This window comes from Hippichthys cyanospilos, chromosome 14 (assembly GCF_059441005.1).
Source record: "Hippichthys cyanospilos isolate Australia breed blue-spotted pipefish chromosome 14, RoL_Hcya_1.0, whole genome shotgun sequence".
NCBI classification, from domain to species: Eukaryota; Metazoa; Chordata; class Actinopteri; order Syngnathiformes; family Syngnathidae; genus Hippichthys; species Hippichthys cyanospilos.
In genome coordinates, this window is record NC_142382.1 from 6,222,501 (window position 1) to 6,246,588 (window position 24,088).

General features: G+C 39.8%; 1 protein-coding gene across 8 annotated transcripts in view; it reads left to right on the top strand.

Annotated features, from left to right (window-relative positions):
• meis2a (Meis homeobox 2a) overlaps nt 1-24,088 on the top strand; it is a 119,285-nt gene that overhangs the window by 82,546 nt on the left and 12,651 nt on the right. For all 8 annotated transcript variants that reach the window (XM_088432800.1, XM_088432801.1, XM_088432802.1 and 5 more), the window contains exon 9: nt 528-604. In XM_088432800.1, the coding sequence (XP_088288926.1) occupies nt 528-604 (77 nt within the window). The remainder of the gene's footprint in view (nt 1-527; nt 605-24,088) is intronic.

Genomic DNA, 24,088 nt, shown 5'->3' on the forward strand with positions numbered 1-24,088 from the left:
TGGTGGTGATGCATATTATCAGCCTTTCATAATTTGCATAGCTATTATAGTCTATAAAGATACTTTTTACTATATTGTTTTTTATATAAACAGTAAAGTAAAAAGCTAAAGAAAAAAGTTGGGTAATGGTCAAGTAACACTGTCAGATTTTTGTGCACCCGAGTGAAGTCTCAACAATGCACATATATGTCAAAGCCATACATTGTTTGTGTGAATATACGAGTGAAGGTGGGGGAAGTTTGAGAGTTTTGATAAACTTGTTTGGCCGGCTCTGACACGTTAAGCCCAATTGTATATATGTGTGTGTTTGCGTTGATGGGTGGGCGGACACGTGCTTGCCGCCCATGTCTATACCGTGCGGAGGGTGCGGCGGGGTTGGGTGGAGGTCACAAACAAGGTGCAGTGCAACGCAGCCGACATGGGGAAAAAAAATGTCGAAAGCAACTGACAAACCGCAAGGAATTTAACGCACTTGCATGCCTGTCTATATTTATGAAGCTAATGAGTGTGTGTGTTGTCTCCCGCAGCACCCGTACCCGTCTGAAGAGCAGAAGAAGCAGCTAGCACAAGACACGGGCCTCACCATCTTACAAGTAAACAACTGGTGAGTCCGCATTTCAATCTGCAGCTGCCTCATTCTTCTGAAGCATGGGCGGGAATATAGGTCCTCATATACGTGTATACTGCACATGGCTCTGCACCTGCACAAGCAATGAGTAATGAAGGCGGATAAATGCAAGCGCTGGAAAAATGCTGTTGGAAGACCTAGTTACAATCTCCGGAAACTTAGCTAGCTGGGCTAACGTTGTTAGCTACCGGTTGCAACCGACTACTATATATATCTGGATGATTGAAACTTCAGACGGTTGTGCTTTAATAGCCTTGTCATTATGTCAGTCAAGTGAGTCACTATTTTCTAGGCTAGCAGTTAAGCTAACTGGTGGCGACATTTGTTCTGGTATGTTGCTTTTCAATTGTGAGTTTACAACTAGCATCACAAGAACCCTTTTCACCTTTTTAATAATCACACCTTTTTTGTGATGCGTTGTTTGATTTTGTTAGCTTGTTAACCAAAATGCTAGCTCTAGCTTAACAAACGTGAGTTTTGCCGTCTGTGGCGCTAGCAATAAAACAATTAAGGTTAGCTAAATGCCTAATTGTTTATATTGCTCTACTGCTATTTCTTTTGAAGGATTGTCACAAAAGAATAGAATAGAATAGAATAGAATAGAATAGAATAGAATAGAATAGAATAGAATAGAATAGAATGTCTTTTATATCATTTTACAGCAGTCTACAATAGAATTTAGAGGGCTGCTCTGTTGCATGCATGTTTATGAAAAATGAATAATAACTAGAATGGAATATTCATAGTTTCACAGGAAATTAAAATTCCATAATTTAACCAGTATCTAGTTTAAACATGCTATAAAGCTTTACATGCTAAGCTAACAAGGGTATCTAGCTGCTATTTGCCAGTGAAAGCTACCAATGCAAGCTATTTTTTTTTCCTGTTTGCTATTTGTAGCACTTTTAGTGAAGCTAATGCAGCTAGATAAATGCTCCTGGTTGTTTTTATTGGTGTATAGCTATATATAAGGACTAATTACTATCTTACAATCGATGCTAAGACATGTAACTAATTGCTACATGAATAGGCCTCAATAGGAGGGGACCACTTGGTGAAAAAAACTAATTTTAGGACAAAAAAAACAAGAAGGGGTCAAAGACATTGAAGACGGGTCGTTTTTCATGCTATTTTTCGACAAAATTCACAGTTTTGACCTGTTAAATACAGAAAAAAACTGAATGTTATCCTGTGAGTGTTGAGTCGTTTTTTTGTTTTGTTTTTTTGTTTTGTTTTCTCAAAATGGAGTACCCTGAGCGACGCCGTTCAAAAATATCAAAGATAATCAAATGAAACAAGATTTCGAACGCTGCCTAACAAACAAGAAAAGCAAAAAAATATTCACCAAGCGGTCCCATTCTATTGGTCCTTACCCAAGGCTAGCTACTTTTTTCTGTTTTGCAACGTTTTTAGGCATAGCGCTTTTGAATGATGGTAACAACATTACACGAGATACAAAAGGCCATTTAAGTCAACCTGAAATGGACCCCGATGGGAAAAAGCATCCCCACCTCTTTCCCAAAGTGTGAAAACCGTTTTTGTGCATCTAAATGCACACGCACACACTTGGTAATATTATTATGCGTTAGCAACCAAGATGTTCCGGTTATCGCTTAAGTCGGCGCCTCTTTGTGGCTCGATACACACGTATTGACTGCGATCTATTTAAGGGAGATCATAAGCTACCCCTGCAGCCCCCACACCCACAAGTACCCCCCCATCCCCCACCCCACCCCCTTTTTGCCCGCCCTTGCCATCCCAGAAAACCCATCGCGAGCTCCGCCACCGGTGCCCCCACACAAAAAAAGCGCCAGCCGCCCCCTCCCCGGTTGCACGGCAGCTATACGCCGGGATTAAGGTGGCGGTGGCCAGGCCAGTGAGGCCTTTGTAGACGGCTTAGCACATAACTGGGGGTGGTGGATTAAATAAAATGATCACAGAAGCAAAGAAATGATACAGGAATTACTTATCAAAATACTAGCCCCGGTTTTATCTGCGGCTTAATTTGGTTCCGTACATTCTCAGGGTGATGTTCAGATTAATTGAAGTGACAGGCTCCTTTCAGCGCGCCGGGAAGGTATTTGCACGGATTTCAGGTCTTACACAAACTTAATTATATGGAACCCCATTTTATCATTCTAATTCCGTGTAGCGGGGGGTTCTATTTACAAATGACAAGTCTGCGCCTTTTATTCGCAGCTTTCCTTAATATATTTATCAAAGCGGGTTCATTTACAAAGTGCTCTATCTGCCGGGTACAGGCGGGCCCACATTAACCGAGCTTTTAGGTTTATCAGGCGCGCGGGCCGACAAGCCACCCGAGGGTCAATTGATTTTTTTTCTTTCTTTCTATTCTGCTTCTCTGATTCATTTTTTTTTTTTTTTTTGCTCCTCGTCTCATTTTTTGGGGCTCACAATGAGAAACATGCCTGCAGAATTAGCCTGGTTCGTCAGCCTTATCTATCACCCCCCCCCCAACCTTCCGTTCCTCCCTTTCCTCCCTCACCCTTCTGCTTCATTCCCCCTCCGAGCCGAGCTACTTAAATTGGCCACAGGAACCGCTGTTATCAGACTTTAATGCACCCTACAGTGTGGATAGCATTTCAATTACACCGGTAAGCAAAGATTAGCCGCCTGTTTTCATGGCTCGCGCCAGCCGTCTTCCGTAACCGCCGCGACGTGCACCTTACCTACGGGAGCAGAAAATTGAGTCGCCTCGCCAGTGTCATGGTGATTAATACAACAGGAACAGGGAAGCAGACAGAGATAGACTTTGGAAAATGGTGCGATTCTTCAAGAGGGCAGTCGCGGTGCCGTGTTTGCGAAAAAGACATCGTCAGGCTGATAAGAACAGGGAACGCTGTTTTTGTTTTTATTTTTTTTACCTAGGCATGTTTTTATCTGATTTTTGAATGCAGACTTCAAAAATGATGTCATTTTTTCCCTATCAAATCAAACATTCTCCTGCCCAGTTATAATAGATCGTTGACGTCTATATCCGTCAATGGCAGTGAATGAGTTAATGTATTACGGTAAATGTATTCCTCTTACAATGGTTTTAATGCAGCTAATGTTTTGAATTTTGATCATCTGGAGGATAAGAAGTGGAGTGGAGGAGAAATTTTTACATCACTAAGCAAGTTTGAATTTTAATCAACATATAATAAATGTTCTCCATTGTTGACAAAATATAAATAAAATATTAGGTATCGAGCCGATACGTTGCCTTATTCCAAGATATCGGTACTCATGATGGCAACGGAAACAATGAGATTTTAAGACAATTCTACAATGGAATATATCGATCTTTCTTTAAAATTATGTCATTCTTTATCAAATATGGTTATGAAAAAGTTTGATATCAGTGATATCGGTTGAGGACACGGATTGGTATCAATCCTTAAACAATTTAATATTTGAATAGTTCTCTCTAAATGTTTTGGACTCCTGCTTCCCATTTCTACTGCACAGATTAAAGACGCTCAAATGAGTTAGCATAAATATTCCTCAAATGTTGCAAATTAAAACAGCTCTTTGACCTCTTTATCCGTCAATGGCAGTGAATGAGTTAAGAGAATTATCAACGTTTTGTATGCAAGAGATTTGGACTAAGATCTCTTGCTGGGTTTGTTGGTTTGTCGCCAACTACTGGCCTGGCATGCATATCAGGTTTTATTGTGGAATTTCTTGTGACCATTGAAATCGTTTTCTGAAGCTATCTTCATTTTTCGGAAAAAAAAACGTTTATACCGCAAACTTTAACAACGCATTGAAATAACTGCTTTATACGCCCTCCTCCGGTTTTTGTTTCCACGCTGAGATAGCTCTACCGGGACATGACACACCGCCGCCGTTCGAAATTCCTGTTAAAAATAAAAGCTCTTCAAATTCCTGGCTAGGCCTTCACATTGTTCTGCCTTTGCCTTTGATGCGTGGCCGCTGCCAACGTGACGGGCCAAAGACAGATAGAGACGCAGCCAGTGAGACAGCGGATCGGCGGCGGTGGTTAGTAGAGGAGGAGGGGGCGCGGGGGGTGTACGGCCGCCTTCTTGGGTTTCCAACGCCCCCCCCCCCCCCAAGGGGGAAAGGATGTGCTGAATCAGGGCTTTGTCCTCGGCCGCAATTGCGCTCGGGCGACGGCACAAGGCGGCCCTGTGTTGCGGGCGCTCCCACCCCCCCCACACCCCGTCAAAGCGTCCTCCCTTTTCTTTTACCTGCCGCTCACCTGCACCCACCCAAAACAACCGCTTTAAAACCTTTAGACCGACTCCTATAGTCGCTATCTCCAGTTTGCGTCATTAGCTAACAGGCTCACCCCAACGCATTAGTCGGTCACTGTTAATAAAGAACGCGGGGAAAGGTTAAAGTCCACTAATCTGCTCGTACTTGATTGCGCTTTTAACGCTACCCGATGTGTGCGTACTGTGTGTACATGTTATTTCTAATGTCTCCCGCTATTTACCGATGTAAGTGCATAGTTTACCCTCCGTCAAGGAGATTGTTTTTGGTGCTTCCCATTTGTATATGATTTTGAAAAAGGTAGGCCACAGGCGTCCATCGCGTTTGGCCGACGTCGGATTGGGGATTCTAGGCCTTTCGTAGAATTCTGTAGAAAAACACGAATGACCTTTTCAGAACTGTTTATCGTCACGTTTTGAAGGCATAATTCAGTAGTTTATATGAGGTCTGATGCCAGATTAAAATGTCTCAATGCTCGCTAAGTACGGTATGATAATTCTTTTTGTGTTTATCCATATTTTAGAAATATTCCATAGCTACTATCCACTAATGTTATGTAGGGTATGACTCCAGATATTTTTTCTCCTCATTTTTACACCTACACTTAAGTAAAAGTTCTGGTCCACAATAAGAAATGATTTGTCTGCATTTGTTTTTCAGCAGGATCGCACAAAATACAAATATGGATTCATTTTATGTGGGTTATGGATTCAGTATCATCACCCCCCCCCCCCCCCCCCCCCCGGCTCATTTAAATGCAGTTACCTGAATTTAAAAATTCTTGGGAAGAATTCGTCTGAAAATAAATCTTTCGAAAAAAAAATTTGTTAGCATGCTCAAGAAAACTATTTTCCACTAATTTTATGTTGTGTGGCGCCAAGACTTTTTCTACTCGCATTTGTACGTATTTGCTTTGAGTTCAATAATCGTCACATTTGAAGGAGGGTGTGGCTTCAAAATTTTCTACCACTCTTATATGGGTATGGGCCAATAGAATGAGACCACTGTGAAATTTTAAATTTTTGTTTGTTTAGCTTTTTTTGTTCCTTGTCCAACGAGAAAAAATATCGCAGAAACCGAAGATGAAAACCTCGTTTCATTTCTTTTCTACAAATTTGTGAACTCCACAGCTCCAGGAACACCCGAAAAAAAAGAACTTTTGCAGCTTTAGCTTCTGTTTTATCCTTTATTGCTGCTTCAAAACAGTGAATTTTGCAGAATATAGCCAGAAAAATGAATTGACGCTGCGTCACTGTTTTCGATAATCAAGTCTGCATTTTCACCAAATGGTCCTCTCCTATTGGTTCGTACCCGTATAGCAACCTGCAATTCATCGAATTCATCATTGAAATTTTGATCGCTGTTTGATCATGACGATTTACCCAATTATGAAAAATTTATCCTATGAGGGTTTTCACTCAAAACGATGAGACATTTTGGTCCGACGCAGACCAGGTGAAGCTTCTCGCTAGCAGGCCGCCGTCTCCGGCGGCGTCGGCGGGCCATCATTTGGAGCTAAATGGAGCCTGACCGGATACTCTGCACAAGACCCAGCACGACATCCCGCCTTTATTTACCGCCGCGGCGACTCAACCATCGCATAAACACACATGAGATGACAGATGACGACGGGAGAAAGGCGGCTAAAAGAAAGGCAGGAAATCGTCCGCTCATTATTCCCTCGTCTTCGCAGGCAGCCAGAAAGCGAGAAGATGTCACTTCTTGGCATATATGATGACGGACTACTGTGCCAATGGAGCACTAATAACAATAAAGAGGGCACTAAGCCACACTCTATTTTTACTCCTCTGGCTCGTCTATACAGCCCAGGGGGGAATACACACACGCGCGCGCCCGCGCACACACACACGACAGGGCGAGAGTCTCTAATTAGCGGCAGAAAGGAATACAATGAGTGAGTTATTAAGACACAGGGGCGGCTCTCGGCCAACCTTTGCCCCGTGTCGGAGCACGGGTCACATGATAAGGGAAGGATATCCGCCAGATGACGGCGCCAGACGGCCTGTGCCCACTGACGGCGTCGAATAGCTGCAATAGCGCCGGCCATTCACGCCGCCGAGGGCATAGTACACTGATTATTATTGTTTTGAAAGGATCAATCAGCTGGCGATACCAGTGGGGGCGTTACCGCGGGGTGCCAAAGGAATCCGATGAGTAAAGAATACTCTGGTTTATGCTTAACTTATTCAATGGCTGACACGTGGGAAAAAAAAACATATTTCATGTTGATGTGATTGGGAATTCAATGATGCTACTAAGCTAACAATACAGTATGAGGAATCTCACTTCAGCGATTGGACCCAATTTGCTTTGCGTAAAACTTCAAGACTTGCTCCCGAACTTGATTCTGGTTGCGTCTCAGCTACACCGATGCTGGACTCGAAGGTCAACGTTCACATATTTGTTTGCGGTGTGCGCGTCCGAGAAAAAGTCGCGACAAAGCCAACAAGTTGTTTCTCGCGTTTTCCTGAGCATTTTCCAACCTCGCGTCTCCGGCCAGTAAGAACGTAGGATCGCTGACTTTTATGTTGTATTTTTATGATCGTTTGGTTTTGGCGGGCAGTGAAAAAAGTCATACTTTCCAAATGTATCGTAAAATGACCAACTGCTTCGGATTTTTCCCAAATTCTTTGAAGATCTTCAAGCCTCCTGAGCATTCCTCAACATCCTACTTTTCCCATCTTAACTTTGACCCAGATGGAAATGCCAGCGCCTTTTTTCGGGCTGCGACCTGGGACTCCTGTTGGTGGCCATGTTGCTCTGCTGGCTTTCTAAATATACCGCCGCAGTTTGTGCCATTGGCACAGGGGGGGGGGGCGGGGGAGGGGGTCGCTCGAGTCTGAAACGATGCCAACACAGACATCATGATCCCTCTCATTTAGGGAGTGCTAATTGGCAGTTAATTAGCCGAATTGACTCTGTTCTCAGATCCCAAGTGTGCCCCCCCCACCGCCACCCCCTACCCACTAAATTCATTTCATCTGGCTGTTTTCTCCGTGCGCAAATAATAATCGCGTCTGGGGGGCTCCTTTCCGCTATTGGCAGGTCGTGACGTGAGCAAATAATTTGGGGGGATTTTGTAGAGCAGTTGTTGGCGACCTTATTTCAGTTATTTCAAACAGCTGATGCTAATTTGCGCTAGCGTGTTGACGTGTGCTTTTTGCACAAGGGTACGGGCGATGTGATTAATGGTACCCGCTCCCGCTTTATCAGACACCGGGGTCACGACGCGGCGCGGTTACACAACAGCTGCGAGAGTCGGCAATCAAAACAAAACGTGTTGCTTCGATAAAAAGGTTACGGCGCGCCGCTTGTGCCTCCATCGAGAAAATTGTTATTATATATTTAGTGGCATTTCATACAGGACATTTTTTGGTAGCTGGAATATTTTTAATTGTAATTTTTAGAGTTTTTTTGGTGTACCTTCATTTTTAGTGATTAGAATCCTGATTAGATTATTTCCACTGAGACCCCGCCTGTTGTGTCCACTTTTGAGGACATTTTTTTTTTTTGGTCTCTATCTTTGGATTCTTTCTATCTACCCTATGAAGTGCTTTTTCAGGATCATTTAAAAAAAATAGATGGATTAATTACAGTCATGTTTTTGTAATGTCATTTCCAATCTCTAACTTGGCTTTCAGTACGCTAAATCAATTTGTTTTTATGCATTGGGTTTCTTGTAATGTTTGCAGCTGGGTTTTGGAAAACAAAACTCAAGCACAACCCTAACCCAGAAGCGAAAACTGATTGGCTGTCAGTGTGTTCGATATGACCAGATCGGCTCCTGTTCAAGTTCAAGGGTGGAAGGAAGACGTGAAAATGGAAGAGTATGCGAGAGTCGTCGACACTTGGCATCTTTGTTAAAGGCGGAGTAATATGCATGCTTTGTAAGGAGGAGTTATAATTTAGCCTAACACATAAATGCAAAGCACTCAGCAGTGACCACAGCCATAGCTAACAATAGCAACAATTTTCCTTAGCTAGCTAGAACGCTCCATGTTGGACCAAATCTATCACAGACAGAATAGATGATGTATTATTTCACCGTTAATTTCAATTTATTTGTCAAATAACAAAAGAAAATGGCCGCAATTTCTCCTGATGGTTGAAACTAAAGGTTGCAGCCAGCACTTGAGACACATCTCAAAACCAACAGAAGACACACAGTTACAACAATGAATGAAGACACTTTTTTTTGTTATTGTCGCGAAAAAAATATTTTTGATGTCACGACAACATGATGTTTCTAAAGCCTAAAAATTTTTCCTGGAATTTTCAAGTCAGATTCACAAGATGTTAATTCGAACAATAATTACAAATGTTAATTAATTCGCCTCTGTTATTTAATCTCTTGACTACAATCTCGCTGCCATAGATGACTATGACTTCTTGTAATGGCGCTGCTGGCTGTGAGTAGCATAATTAGCACCAGTATGATAAATTAGCATCATAATGACATAATTGCAGAATATTGCATTTCTAGACCGTGAGCATGTTTCTAACGAGTATCGTGCATCAAGAAACTGCCAAGGAATGTGAAAGAATGTACAGTTGCCAACCAAATTCTCGCCGGAATATTACACATTGCCCTATAGTGTGTGGAGTAGCTGCATCTGAAAGGAGCGTTAAAGGCAAAGCATTAGACAGAAATGGGAGGGGAGGGGTTGGGGGGGGGCAAGTGGGGCTGTCTTTGTACTTCTCAGCACCTTTTGGCTCTTTTATACCTCAACAGCTTGGTTTTATTGGCGGGGTCGTTTAATAACAAGAGCTCGCGCGTTTGAAATAAAGTCAGCCGCGTTTTGTGCGTGGGCGAGACTCCTTTCTCTTTCTTTTTTTTAATTCTTCGACGGGTAATTTCTGCAGCGGTGGGGAGGAGAGGTCGACGAGTGTGGGAGAGGGAAAACTGGGTTAATTTATTTCATTTGCGGGAAAGGCGGAGATGTTAAAAGTGGAGAGAAAAGTGATTGTCGGGAGGGATGAACTGTTCATATATATATATATATATATATATATATATATATATATATATATATATATATATATATATATATATATATATATATATTAGGATTCCTCTACTCTACTTTTGTCCACTACCGCCACTTTTATTGGATCTGTCTGATTGTATTTTTATTGAGTTACACACCTGTTTGGTAAAATTTGGTCAAAAGTTATCATAGTAAAAAAAAGGAATAGTCCACTCACGGTATTTAGCGAGTTTCAGCCATAAAATTCAACTCGAATTAATCTGACGACTAATTTGTTTTTCATGTACAATAATTCGCTTAAAGACATTTTTTCATACTTTTTTGACTGAAAATGACATCACCGGTACTTAAAATGTGAATAATGACCGATGATGGCTCACCTGTCATTGAGTTGAGCTGTGATTGGTTGTTACCTTGGCTATTAGCATGTGATGTCATTTTTAGTCGCCAAATGGCAAAATGTGTTTCTAAAATTGGTAACTGAACATGAAAAATCATTTAGTCATCAATATTATTAACCAAATAGCAACTTTACTGCTGAAAATGACTAAATTCCTTCAAATAAATAAAAATGCAAATTGAGTTAGATAAACTGTCTTTCATATTCATTAAGTGTTAATTTTCCTTTATATTATCATAAACTCAAACCATATGACCCAAGCATCTTATTTTAATTCCGTAATACTGATTAGTTTCTTACTTGTTTACCAAAAAAATGAGATGGCCTTAGAAATAACTTGCAATTGTAATCGGCGGGAACGAAATACAATTAGATTATGTTTGAAAATAGCTCAAGCCTAATAGTGAGAGAGTGAAAGTGGAGGAGGATTCTTTTTTTTATTAATGAACACAACTTAGCGTAATGCACACAGGCAGCCATTGTAATCCTCCCCAAATCCTGGCTGTGCCCCGAGGCCATCTGTGAGCAGAATAGCAATTTTATGACTTTGTCATTAAACCGATTTCACAGCCGTATTGTTTGTTAATGAGGCCGCCGCAAACTAGGCGAGATGTCACTCAATGGCGGCGACTCCTCTGCCTCAACCTGCGCCATCGTCTTCTTCTTCTACGTCGTCTATTGTTGGTTCAGGTCCTCCTCCTCCTCCTCCTCAGCCCCTCCCCCACCCACCTCTTGGAGCCCTTCCAGGGGTCCCCGACCACCTCATAAAAGGCCAAACTGCTAAAAGATCAAATTCAAAGTCTGTACAGTGGAGACTGGTGTTTATTAGCTTCCATTTGCCTTTGGATCTCGTCGGGAGAAATGGGGGAAGTTTTTTTGAGCTTAAAACTATTACTCCGCTTGCTTACGTATAATGATAATATTCTGTGATATGCTTTTTCATTTGTGATTATTTTTTGGAAATTTTAAAGTGGTTTGTGATTCAAATTAAATTAAAATGATTAAAATGGTTCTGTTAGTTTGAGATATTTTTGAATTTATTTACACATTACCTAATATTTTTACATATTTTCTAATATATATATATATATATATATATATATATATATATATATATATATATATATATATATAAATTTTCTTGAGCTTACAGTAAAACTACCCAGCTTCCATACATATTATGATAATATTTTGTGACATTTTCTATTACTCGGTGATTAAAGTTAAATTAAAAATAATTAAAATATTTCTGTTATTTTTAGATATTTTTGAATATTATTTCCATATCATATACTATTTTTACATATTTTCATATATATATATATATATATATATATATATATATATATTATATATGTATATATTTTTTTTAATTTTGCTAGCCATTTTGCTTTGCCAATTTTGATGCCATTCACGTGTTAATCAATTTTTTTTGCCATAGCAAAATCGTAAAACTGGATGCTGACAGAGATTGAAATAAATGACATCGCCAACTACTGGCCTGGCATGCCAATTGCAATGTCAATTTTGGATTCTTTGGGGGTTGTTGGCTGCATCTATGTGCAGCTTATGACTGACTGCAGATATTCTTGCATGGATCAGACAACCTGACAGAGTACATTTGGAATAATTAGTTTTATCTGCTGAGAAAGATAGCCATGGGAATTGCGTGTCAGCCACAGGGAAATGCTTAGTGCATGTGTGTGGCGTGTGTAATGAAGGCTGAGGGTGTGGGGGACTCAAAGGGATAAAGGTGACCAGGTGTAGCAGAATGGCCTTGAGGGTGTGTGTGTGCGTGTGTGTTTGTGCACGCGTGTGGACAGGATCTTGCCGCTCAGGCTGAGCTCTTTCAACTCTGTGAACCTCTAGCAGGTATGTTCTCTTTGTTGAGGCATGCTTCTTGTTTTTGCCTTCACCTCGAAGCTTCGCACTCCGCATTCCATCCCAAAGTCCCCACTGTCCTTTTGCATATACGACTGCGAAAAAATACATACGTATGGAATATATGGCCTGTTTATTTGTGTCCGTTTTGTCCCAGCAAGGCAGCAAAGTTAGGTATAACTTACTCAAACACGTGAGAGGTACTTGCAAAGGCCAGGGTGTCCTCAAATGAGTACACTAGGACATAGTTGGGTTGCTTGAATGAGTCTAAAGCTAGAGACCAGAAACTAATGCCCACTACAGTGCACGCAAATGAATGCTGGGTCTTGGTAGCTTATAGACAAAATATGTAACTGTGAGTGGTCTGTTATTACATTTGAGGGATATTTATCTTATTTTTTTTAAGTGTAAAAATAAGTTAATTACTACAAAAAGTTCCATATTGATTTTGATGCTAATTCTCCCCTAGTTGGTGGAAAAGCCCAATATTCTAAAAATAAATAAAAAAACTGATGTTTTATATATATATATATATATATATATATATATATATATATATATATATATATATATATATATATAAATATATATGTCATAAAACATCTTTGTATTGCAAAAGAATTAGAAAAAAAACCACCATGAAAAAAAAAACACGTTTTATCGTTTTGCAAGTAACAGCACCATGCCTCAATTTTTTTCATATCCACTTGCTATCCAAGTGCAAAACTAAATAAACCCCTGTGACATCCCTAAATATTGTTGATACTCAAAGTGAAACTGCAAAGTTACAATAATAATGTTCTTCTGTTTTCACTTCCTGTATCCGGAATGCACCACATGTCCCAAAACTTATGGCCATTCCCCAAACTAGGTCATTCCTAGGGTTACATGTGAATGAATTGCACGTACGTTATGAGTTATTGGCTCATTTCACTTGACTTGAGAAGTAAGAGTTGAGCGTAGGTTTTGTTGTTTTTGCCGTGTGACGCAGATATTTGTTTGCCTTTTTGTTATTGTGAATGTCACATCAGACGGGGTGGGGGGGGGGAGGGGGCGGGGGGTTACTCTGGGTGTCTGCCATGCACATCAGAGTCCCCGTGGCCAACAGTTGCAGGACTACAAACTGCCGCTATTTATAACTGCCTTCATAGCCTTGCTCATGTGTGTGTGCGCTGAATATATGTCAAAGCAATTATGTGCAATTGAAGCTCTTATTAATTTTTCAAAAGCGGGTGAACACGGCGGGGGCCGGACCGTCGCTACCACTTTACGGCATCATGGAAACTTCCAGGGTGGAAAAAACCCGTTCGCACGCCACTGACACAATTATGAAGAAATAGGTGAAGGCGGGGGTCACTGTACTCCCTTGTGTTATGTGTGTCACCCTACATCCCATAATATAGGTGTTGCTCGGAAACGTGACTTTACTCACTGTAATTTATGTGTGCGTAAAATATATATATATATATATATATATATATATATATATATATATATATATATATATATATATATATATATATATATATATATATATATAAAAAAGTCAGAATTTGAAAAACTATCAAATTTAACGGATAAAATTACACATAGGGAAATGTTAATCTCAATCGAAAAAACGGTAACATTACATTTTCTGAACTTTTCTGAAAATTATTGTGGTGTTAAAACAACATTTTTAAAACCTGGGCAGAATGCAGTTCTAATAGTGTGAAAAATATTTTGAGAAAATATGAAATATTAATGAGAATATAGTCATAATAGGTCAATTCTTATTTTACACAAAAAATTATATGTGCTTTTATGGAATAATAAATACATAAGTGTGCATTTCCTCTCAATAAACAAAAAATAATGTTAGGAAAAAAGATCTTAATTCTTCCCAGATGTTTGTAGCCATTGTAAAACTGAAATATGTGAATTGTTTAAATAGTATTATCTGAAAAGTATATATTTTATGACAAAGTTGGAATATTGCAACATAAAATCCAGACTGTGGTCTCAAAATGTTTCTCTATATAAATCAATAAATTGCCACATAAATAAAGGTATCTGTAATTTAATGTATAAGACTTCAAAAATACTTAAACATACGTCTTTGGGATTGAATGAGTTAACCACACTGCACAATTAATTAATAAAGAGAGTGTTTTGGTTTGTTTTTGTTTTTTTTCAACAGTATATCCACTGTTGACCTTTGCTATTCATGGGAATAGGTACCAGGCTAGCCTGTATACAGTAAAAAATCTGCATTATACTGTAGTTAACACTTAATAAAATGCAGAGGGAGGATATTTGATTAATTATCTCTTTTTTTTAAACAATCAGTCAATTAATTTGCATTTATTTTTTCTAAAAATCGAAACATGCCTAAAAATATTATTTGGGACGGGCCCTTATTTTTTTCTTCTGTGAATACCATAGAATCCAAAAGGTCCGACGTTTTCGTTTTTTGTCATCGGTATAGAGTTACTTGATCATTTTAGCGCGATAACAACAGTATATACCCCTCTTCCCCTATTACACGACATTACGTTTCAGCCCAATAAAAGGGAAAAAGAGCGGCGTCTGTTCCGGAGCAAAAAGAAGTCGATCGTCCTTATTTCCCTGCCGCATCTCAATTTGCTTGGAAATATCACGCCTCTATCATGTCATTATCGGCTCCCCCTGCTAATCCACAAAGCCGCCCTGTTTGATATGTGAAAAAAAAAAAAAAAGAAACGGCGGAGGGGGGGTGTCGGGTCACAGTCGCACAATCTCGCGCTCGATTACCAGGCACTCGACTCTGGGAGAGAAGAATGAAAGGCAGCGCCAGAAGAATCAGACAAAGAGAAGGAGGAGGAAATTGAAGATGCAGACTGAGAAATCAAAGTTGTTTGATGGTACCGAGAGGTGAAAGGATGGATGCCGCAGTAGTTAACCCTCCTTAACGAGTGCTACAAGCAAGCTGGATAAGAGTGAGGGAAAAAAAAAAAAAGTCTTTACTCCACATCCCTGGGGGTGAGACCGGCTAATGATGTCCCTCTTGTCTCCGTGTGGACAAGCAGCGGGTCAGAAAAGTCCAGATTTCGCTGGCAAATATATTTCAACGTAAAACATACGAACAAAAATGTGGTTAAAAGTTTACATCTTCTATTGTGGTTCTTTCCAAAATAACATTTGGGGGACGACATGGTTTCAAGATGAAGCCCCTCCTACTTGCGGAAAGTTGTCAGTAAGTTAGCCATGGCGGTTCGCTAACATGGGCCGTCTTTCACGCAGGTGTGCTGACGCCTCAGGCAGGCTTGGGCGTGCTGCGTTCTTTTCTTTATCTTGTAAAAAAAACTACTACAGTATAACTATCATGTCTGCTAAAGGACAACACATGTCATATGACAAGTGGTAGATTCATCATTGGGACATCTTTAAGATTTGTGGCCAGAAATCGCAAAAAAAATGAACATTTTAATATGCTAACATTAGCATGTTATTTTCTCTCTGTATGCAGCTTGAAATGACAAAAGTAAACAGCGATGCTAACGTTAGCATACAATGCTGCTCCAGTTTTGGACTCCATAGTGTTGTCTTGATTGCCCATGGAGTTTTCTTCAATTTTTCTTAGAAGTTTAAAAACATAAAGTCCTTGTTCTCTTGATATATTCATGCAAAATTTGAAATTATGTGGCCATAAATAGCAAACAAACACCTGCGCTAACATTAGCTTAACCTGTTAGTTGCAGTAGCCTACTATCCTGAGGTATCAATTTTCTTGTTCTTGTCGATTAAAATTTTTGAGAAGGAAATACAGGAGACAGTCTTCATTTATTGAAGATTCTGAATTTGAAAGGACCAAATAAAATCACAGGATAACAATATCCTGTTTTTGTACATTTGCAGCAAATGCTGCCGTATTCCACCGTGGTTGTTTATGTCTCTTCTTGGATAAATATTTTTCTCCAAGAAGTGTTTCTGCAGTTTCACCTATTAAGATATGTGGCCAGAAATAACGATAACAAACACCCGCGCTAACGTTAGCTTAATCGGTTAGCTACAGTACTAACCTCAAGTCTAAAATTTGTCTAAGAGAAGAAATTCTAGAAACCATCTTGATTTGTTGAAGATTCAAAATTAGAAATGACCAACTAAAACCACGTGCTAACGTTAGCTTAGCCTGTTTTTGCACTCACCTGAGGAAGTTTTTCAGCAGCTTTATCATCGAAAAAACATTCAGAAATGACAAAAACAAAAATTCTTGCCAATGTTAGCTTAGCCTGTTAACCACAGTATTACATTGTCTCCTTGGTCCCATTTTTTATTGTAACGTAACAGAGACCGATGATTGATTTATATGCGTCTTAGCTTAGCCTATTTTAGCCTTAGCCTGGACACTAATCGCTAAGCTCCACAGTCTCCATTTTACTGCGGCAGCCCATTTTTTTTTAGCATTTTTTCGCATCTTGTTTGTACTATTTCGATCAGTTGGGCAAGCATTCACGCCGAATGCAGATTTCGGTCAGTTCATTACAATGCGACGCGGAGCTTGACTTTTACATTGAAGCCGTCAGCAGAAAAGCATTGCGGCCGTCAGAAAAGAGGTAGAGCAAAGCACGCCGCAGCGCTATTGATTTATTTTAATTAGCTGCTCGTTAAATCCTGCCAGTTTGCACCGCAAATACATATAATTCTTTACCTGATTTATTTTTTCCACCCCGACTTAACAACTCCCCGGTTTTATTTTGGGGTGTGGAGAATGCCCGGCAGGAGCGAGGCCGATGCAACTTGCAAGCGGCGCTGCCGGGGTGCCACAAAAGGCCAATGAGCACGGTAATAAAAAGGGGAAGAAAAACAGGTCAGTGAAAGTCCATGGAGGAGAGGTGAAACAGTCCCTCTTTTGAGAGGCGCACAAAAGAGTATGGGGGGGGGGGGGGGGGGGCGAGGTATGTAAACACAGCAGTTGCCCCAAATGTGGGCCCTCAACCTTACATTAAAAAAAAAAAAAAAAAAATCCAGCAGCCTTCCTGCTCGGCTTCACATCTGTACCAAATCAAACACGGCGGTGAGGTCATGTTCACCCGCCTTTACGCCGTGAAAAGGTAGAAGCGCAAAAACATCCACCCCCCCCAGGGACGGCCATATGTCACATTTGCGGCGATAGTGTACGATGAATCAGCTGATAAGTCGTGGCTGCATGCGTGGCTTCCGCCGCTGATTCAATCAGCGTTGTTGTCACCACAGCAGATGGGCGTAAACAGCGTTTGCTTACGTTCGACGCAAACTCCTGGTCTCGTCAGCGTTACGGATTTTTGCTTTGTTTTGTTAAACTTTTTATGTTATGTATACTCAAAATGACTATTTTTTTTATTTTTGCATCGCAAGCTGTTTTTGTGACAATGCTGTTGGATTTTTGATGCAAGATTGGATGAAAAAGCCAAAACCCGGGTCAAAATGACCCAAGCATATTATTTCAACATTTCTTAGTTAGCAGGATTACGCTTTAAAAAAAAAAAAAAAAAAAAACTGTGAATTATAAACTATGAATTAGGTATTGCCTTTGTGAGTTCTTTTGAAATTAAACAAAAAAAAAACTGAGTTTTTGACACTTTTGGATTAATGCTTACACCTCCGGGTCATATTGACCCGGAGACATTTTTTGTCATCTTGAGAAACATAAGTCTGGTGAAATCAAACGATTGCATTTGGATGACACCGATTTCACATATGGGTGACTAAATACATCCCGGGTCAAAGTGACCCAGGGACACTGCATTGTTGTTCCTTGAAAACAAACAATCATCTGTCTTTCCAAGTTGAAGTTTAGAATCAGTAAGACAGGACAGGGTCCAATTGTTGGGTTTGAGATACGGGGTCGCAGCCATTTTGTTTTGTTTAATTATATACTATTTGTTCAATATTTTTTGATAATGTGGACAACAAGGTGCTGCTGTGTGTATCTTAAATCTGTGTTTATTATCTTATTTCATTCTCTATTTATAGTTCTCTATACTTTTAAACTATGACAATAAGAAATGTTATATATTTCTTTTTTTTTAATAGGTATTCCTTTTTTAGTTTTGAATGCCGTGGTCACTATATTATATCCAATATATATCATATATGTTATATATAATATTAAATATATTTTATTTATTTATTTATTTTTATATTGTATATTTTATTATATATGTCCTATCTAATACATAATATAGTATATGTAATATACAAATATATATATTTATATATTTTTAATTTATAAATAGATATATTGATATTTAATATGTTTGTATGAGCAAATAGAATTAAATAAAAAAATGATAAAAATAAATAGATGTGAATAACTAAAACAAAAAAAAATACAAATAAAAGTACATCCAAAGGTGGCGCTACCGGCCTTGATTTTATCCAATTATAAGCCTGCAAAAGTCACAATAGCGCTATATGGTTCTGTTTTTTCTGTGTTTCACGTTGTCATGGCAACCTGAGGGCGGCGCTATAAGTTGAAGGGGCAGCTCAAAGACCCCCCCCCACCAGTTTGCTTTTCAGCATCTTTTATCAAACGCGAGTCAAACCAATTGAGCTTATCGAGGTCGGAGCTGATAACGCTGTTAATGGTGTGTGCTCAGATCCACGCCACCCCAGAATCTTCTGTGCAAGGGGGGGGGGGGGGGGATTCCGACCCATCAGTTCTGTCTTTAGGCCTGTCCCATGCGCTCTGCATGTCCACAACATTTTGCAGTGTGTCCAGACCCTTCACACAACCCAAAAGTCCAGCTTTTATGATCTACATCTGGCGGTGGAGCTTATTATTGCCTGCCTCTGCTCAGCGTTATAGAGCGCACACACGCACACACACACAGTATGGGAACTCCATGCTGTCTTCAAACAAATAATTAAAGGCAAGGTTAGGGGGTCATATGGAGGTCATTCCTCGGGATACGCAACAGAATGTGTACATTCTCCCCGGGAGAGAGCCAACTAGTGTGTGCAAAGTGGGGGTGGGAGGGGTGGCGGTGGGTTTAGCAGGTCCGCTGCTGTTTAACCCTCGCGCAGTAGTTCGATTATTTTTGGGTCATTTTCTTCCACGTTTTGCAGTATTTTAACTGAGGGATGACACGTTCTTGGTAGTGTGATATATATGGCCGTGCCATGTTGAACTTGGCATCTTCTTACAAACTGAGTGAAATTTCAGCTCCCTTGTGCCTTCTTTGAATGCTTTCGATGTTACTTTAGAATTAATTTCATTTGGTACCCGCCATTTATCCTTAAGCTAAATACTTAGGGAGGAAAATGGAAAAGTTATCATGGGAATGATTTTCTGAATGCTTAAAAAACATAAAAAATGTCTTTGGGATTGAATGCGCTAACTGGGCTGGCAGTGAATATGAACTTGGTCACTGCCCAGTCAAATGGATCTTTGACGTCGATTGCCATTCATGAGTTTAAATAACACATTTTTTTTAACATATTAAGAAAATAAATCACATTGTTTGGAAAAATATCACTGCAGGAACTCGATGCTAATTTTCTCTTAGCATAATCAATTGAATTTTACAGTGGAACTTGCTAACAAAAAACCACGCCGTTCGGCACTTGAATGATTTTTCTTCTGTGGTTATTTTGGTGCTAAAATTTAGTTCATTTTCCCTGTGCGCCATCTAGCACATTTTCAGACCACTTAAGCAAAAGTGCTCCCCAAGTGCGAACTATATTTTCACACATGCATGCGAATGTGCACGCACGCGTGTCAGCGCATTCCGCTCGGACTTACAGTAGCAATTCGCCGTGTCCAAAAAAGGACATGAGGACATACTGTACACGCATGCACAGTCACGCCGAGACGTACGAGCGTCCCCAGTTTACGAGCGGCGTGGCCGCGCGGGGCGCACGGGGGAAATAACAGTCAGGGTATGAATGATGGAGCCAGGACAGCGGGAGTCCACTTGACACGAGGTCTCGGCTAGGCTGGATCAACACGGCGTCCCTCGGCTACTAATATCGCCTCACGCGCGAGGGGGGCGGCCTGTTAAGTAGCCTGGCCGGCACACAATGTTGTCTCACACTCGGCGTGTGCGTCAGTAGGTTTCAAATTGTGTATTTTTATAAACAGCTGCACACGTGCGAACTGCGTTTTAGGTCACTGAAAATGGACTTTGAGAGAAAATAGTCCAACCGTGGCGAGGCTTGTTATTTATCGCTTTTTTTGACGTTAGATCATTCTTTTTCGGTTTTTCTTTTTTTTTTTTTTGTCATTTGAATGATATTTGCAGACAGCGACATCATAATCTGGGTTGAAAATGATCGTGTTGATTACATGGGCCCCAACACTCTTGGGGCCCCCCAGAGTGTCCTCACATTTTTACCTGAGATCGACATCCATGTTCAATCCATTGCTTTCAAATTGTGGTTTGCATGTTTTACGTCATCCCAAATGGGTATTTAGGGGAAATACCACTTTATTTTATTTTATTTTATTTTATTTTATTTTATTTTATTTTATTTTATTTTATTTTATTTTATTTTATTTTATTTTACATTTTAATTCTGAATTTATAAGCAGGGGCATTGCTACAAAATCTTTGATCCCCATTGTTAAGTATGAAGACCCCCTTGATGATGATTGTCACCGAGGGCCCCAACATACTTGGGGCCCCCTGAAAGGGTTCGTTAGACAATTGTTTAAATCTATGTATGAATTGCAGTTTTAGTTCATCCAATAGGGGCCTTTAGGGTAAATACTCCATGGCACAATTTGTTCATTACCTTCTTTTTTTTTTAAGCCTGCTATTTGAATTAAAGAGATATATTTGTCGCGATTCCGCAAAATCTCCTTGTCACAGGGGGCCCCAACATACTTGGGGTCCTCAGAAAGTGTTTCTTAGAAAATTATCCTACCCAGTCATACACGTACAAAAACAGTTTAGTTTGTTTACCATTTGTTTTTAATATTTTGCAGTTTAACATACTTTGTCATGTGCATATTTTATTGTTTCTACTCCATAGTTAATTAGTAACTAATAATTAAACTATATCATATTTATTTTATTTTTTATTTTTTCGGCTCGATTCATCACTCGTATTTGCATTTTACTTCTTTAAATGAATAAAAATTTCCTGGTTTATGATTGGCTAAAACTGTCTCCCAAGGATAATGCAGTGCCAACTCTTTGTGTTTCAATGGAGTATATTTGCCCGCTTGTAAATTTCTTGAGGCTGTAAATGACATCACAGATTTCAGCTTCTGTTTTTTGCAGGATTGAACGAACTGATAACATAATGTACAGTATGTATAACAGTTCAGTTTTCACGCTGCGCTTAGAATCTTGCACGTGCGCCGTAACGCAATACAAAATGCGCAAAGACGGCCTCGTTTCCACAATACGCACGTATCTCCACATCTCGGCGCGTCACCATGCTCTGGCTTCTGGTTAAGTGACTCCAAGCCACACCTGCTAACTGGCTCCTGTTGTCAGCATTCCTTCGCTGAGAAATCATCACGCCAAAGCAGCCCTCTCCCCCGAGTCGGGCCCAGTTGGAGGGAGGGAAAAGGGAGAGCGAGAAAGAGTAAGAGAGACGGGGCCAATCGCCGCAGAGACGGCAGGGGAGAAGCCGGCCAATCGGGAGCGAGGTCACTAGTTTGACGACTTTGTCGAGAAGAAAAGTGAGAGAGTGGTGGAGTGAGGCAGAAATGAGAGAAATGCTAAACATGTCTGCCCGGGTAAACAAAAGCTGGAGCGTTCAAGGGTGCGCGCCGTTTTTTATTCTGCTTTTTATTATGACTTTTTATTGCCAGCATGCAAATGTTTTGAAAGTTCTGACACAAGGGAGGTTTGTGCACAAATGGCAGGTCCATATTGCCCCTTTTTTTTTCAAAACAGACTTTTATGATAGGGTGAAGATTTTCAAACTTGTTTATTTTTTTAATTTTTTTTTTCATTTTTATGTTTGTACTTTTCCTCATGTTTCCTTTTCATGCATTTTTTTAAATTCAAATTCAGATTTTTAATGTATTTTTCCTCTAAGTATTTACGTGTAGATGTCTTCTGTCATATTTTCTCTTTTTTTAAGCGTTTTCTCTTTTGTTTCTACATTGTTCACATGCAATAATGTGAGAGAGAATTAAGGTTGAAAAGATAATCAAATCTTTCATTTTAGACATTATTTTTATTTACAATACAAGTCAAAAGTTTGTATGCAAGTCTTTTTTTCAATTATTTAAAAGTGTTCATATATATATATATATATATATATATATATATATATATATATATATATATATATATATATATATATATATATATATATATATATATATATATATATATATATATATATATGTTTAAGTAATTGAAAATTAAGAGTATTTAAATCATTTACAGCCAGATGGATGAAATTTGGACTTTGTAGACTTTGTAAACAACATCTTACAAATGAGATTCATCAAAGTAGTTTTGCACATCTTCTTCTCTCTATCAGTTTTATGATGCAAATAATGCTTTACAACCTGAAATGACTTTCAGTTCATGAGTTAATAGCTTGAATGTATTCTCTCCATCATTTTTGGATCGTTAGAATTTGAAATTGTCACCAAACTTTTGTATGGCGCTGTATAGTGAAAAAGTCAAATTTTTATTATTGCATTATTTTGCACTGCCATGTTTGCCTACCAGTGCAATGTTATGTGAACCACTACCGTATTTTTTTTCCTGCCGCTTGCGTACCTGCCCGCTCCTTTTTCTGTGTCCCTGTGAGCACGTCGCTCGGAGGCGGCCAGTTTAGAGGCGTTTAAAGTTCACGGAGGGGAAGGTGAGGGCAGGTATCAGGGCTTCACGGGGGATTAGGAACCCAAATTGGTTCCAGCTCTGCCTTTCCCGCTAATGACCACCTCTTGAGCCATTCCCTACCTTACACTCGTGATTTGAAACCTGCCTTTTCTCTTTAATATACACCACATGGCCGTATACCTGCAGCGCACTTTTTATGGACCTGGATGAGAGGGTGTAAAAATAAAAAAATAAAAAAATCTGAGATGGAGTGGTCAGTTTGTGTTAGGCGCAGCACCCAGAATGAGTTAAAAGGTCACCCCTGGCTGGCTGTCACCTCCCCATGACCCCCCCCCCCAGATCTACCACACTGGATTTTTCTTGTTCTTATTTTTTGCTGGTTCACTGCGATTATTTGCTATAAAACTTCAGACGGTCTAATTAATGGGCTCGCTGACATCACTAGACCACGTGAAAGTGGTCCATGCCTGCTCCTCATTTAAGGACAGCTGGGAAAAGTGTGTTTGCGGGGGGGTTATAAACCCCCCCCCCCCCCCCCCCTTCTACAATGCGTCCAGAAATGGGATCCCACCAAAGGGTGTGTTAATGTTTTAACGAAAGGCTGCATTAGATTGTACAAATCTACTTTTTTGCACAGATTGTGTATATGAGGGGTTCAAACCAGTGCAAAAACGGTGACCTGACTTTCTACCGCATAAACTTTTCCTCCCTCACGACGTAAGTCGCGAATCATGACGTAAACAACACACAGGTGTTCAGAAATCATGTTCAATCGCCAATTCAGGACATTAAAAAAGATCATGATAAAAATTACACTGACATTTTATTGTACGCCGTTTGTTACCAGTGTTTAGCGCAGCCTTTAGCATGAATTCGGCGCTAGCTAGCATTGCTCGAGAGGAGTAGTTTAATAGACATAAACCAAAACTGCACACTTCAATGCCATGTGACACGGTTGCTTCTGATCACTTTTGAACATATCAGGTCTAGGTCTTCTTTCTATAATTGTTTTTACCCCCCCAAAAATGTGTTTTATATTTTTACTTGAAGACCAAAATCTTCAATACAGGCAGCTTTACGGGAGAAATGCTTTGTTATTAATATTATTCTTGACGTTGTTAGTACGGCAATTTTTAAATGTAAAAAAATAATGTCTTAAAAGTGACTTTTTTTG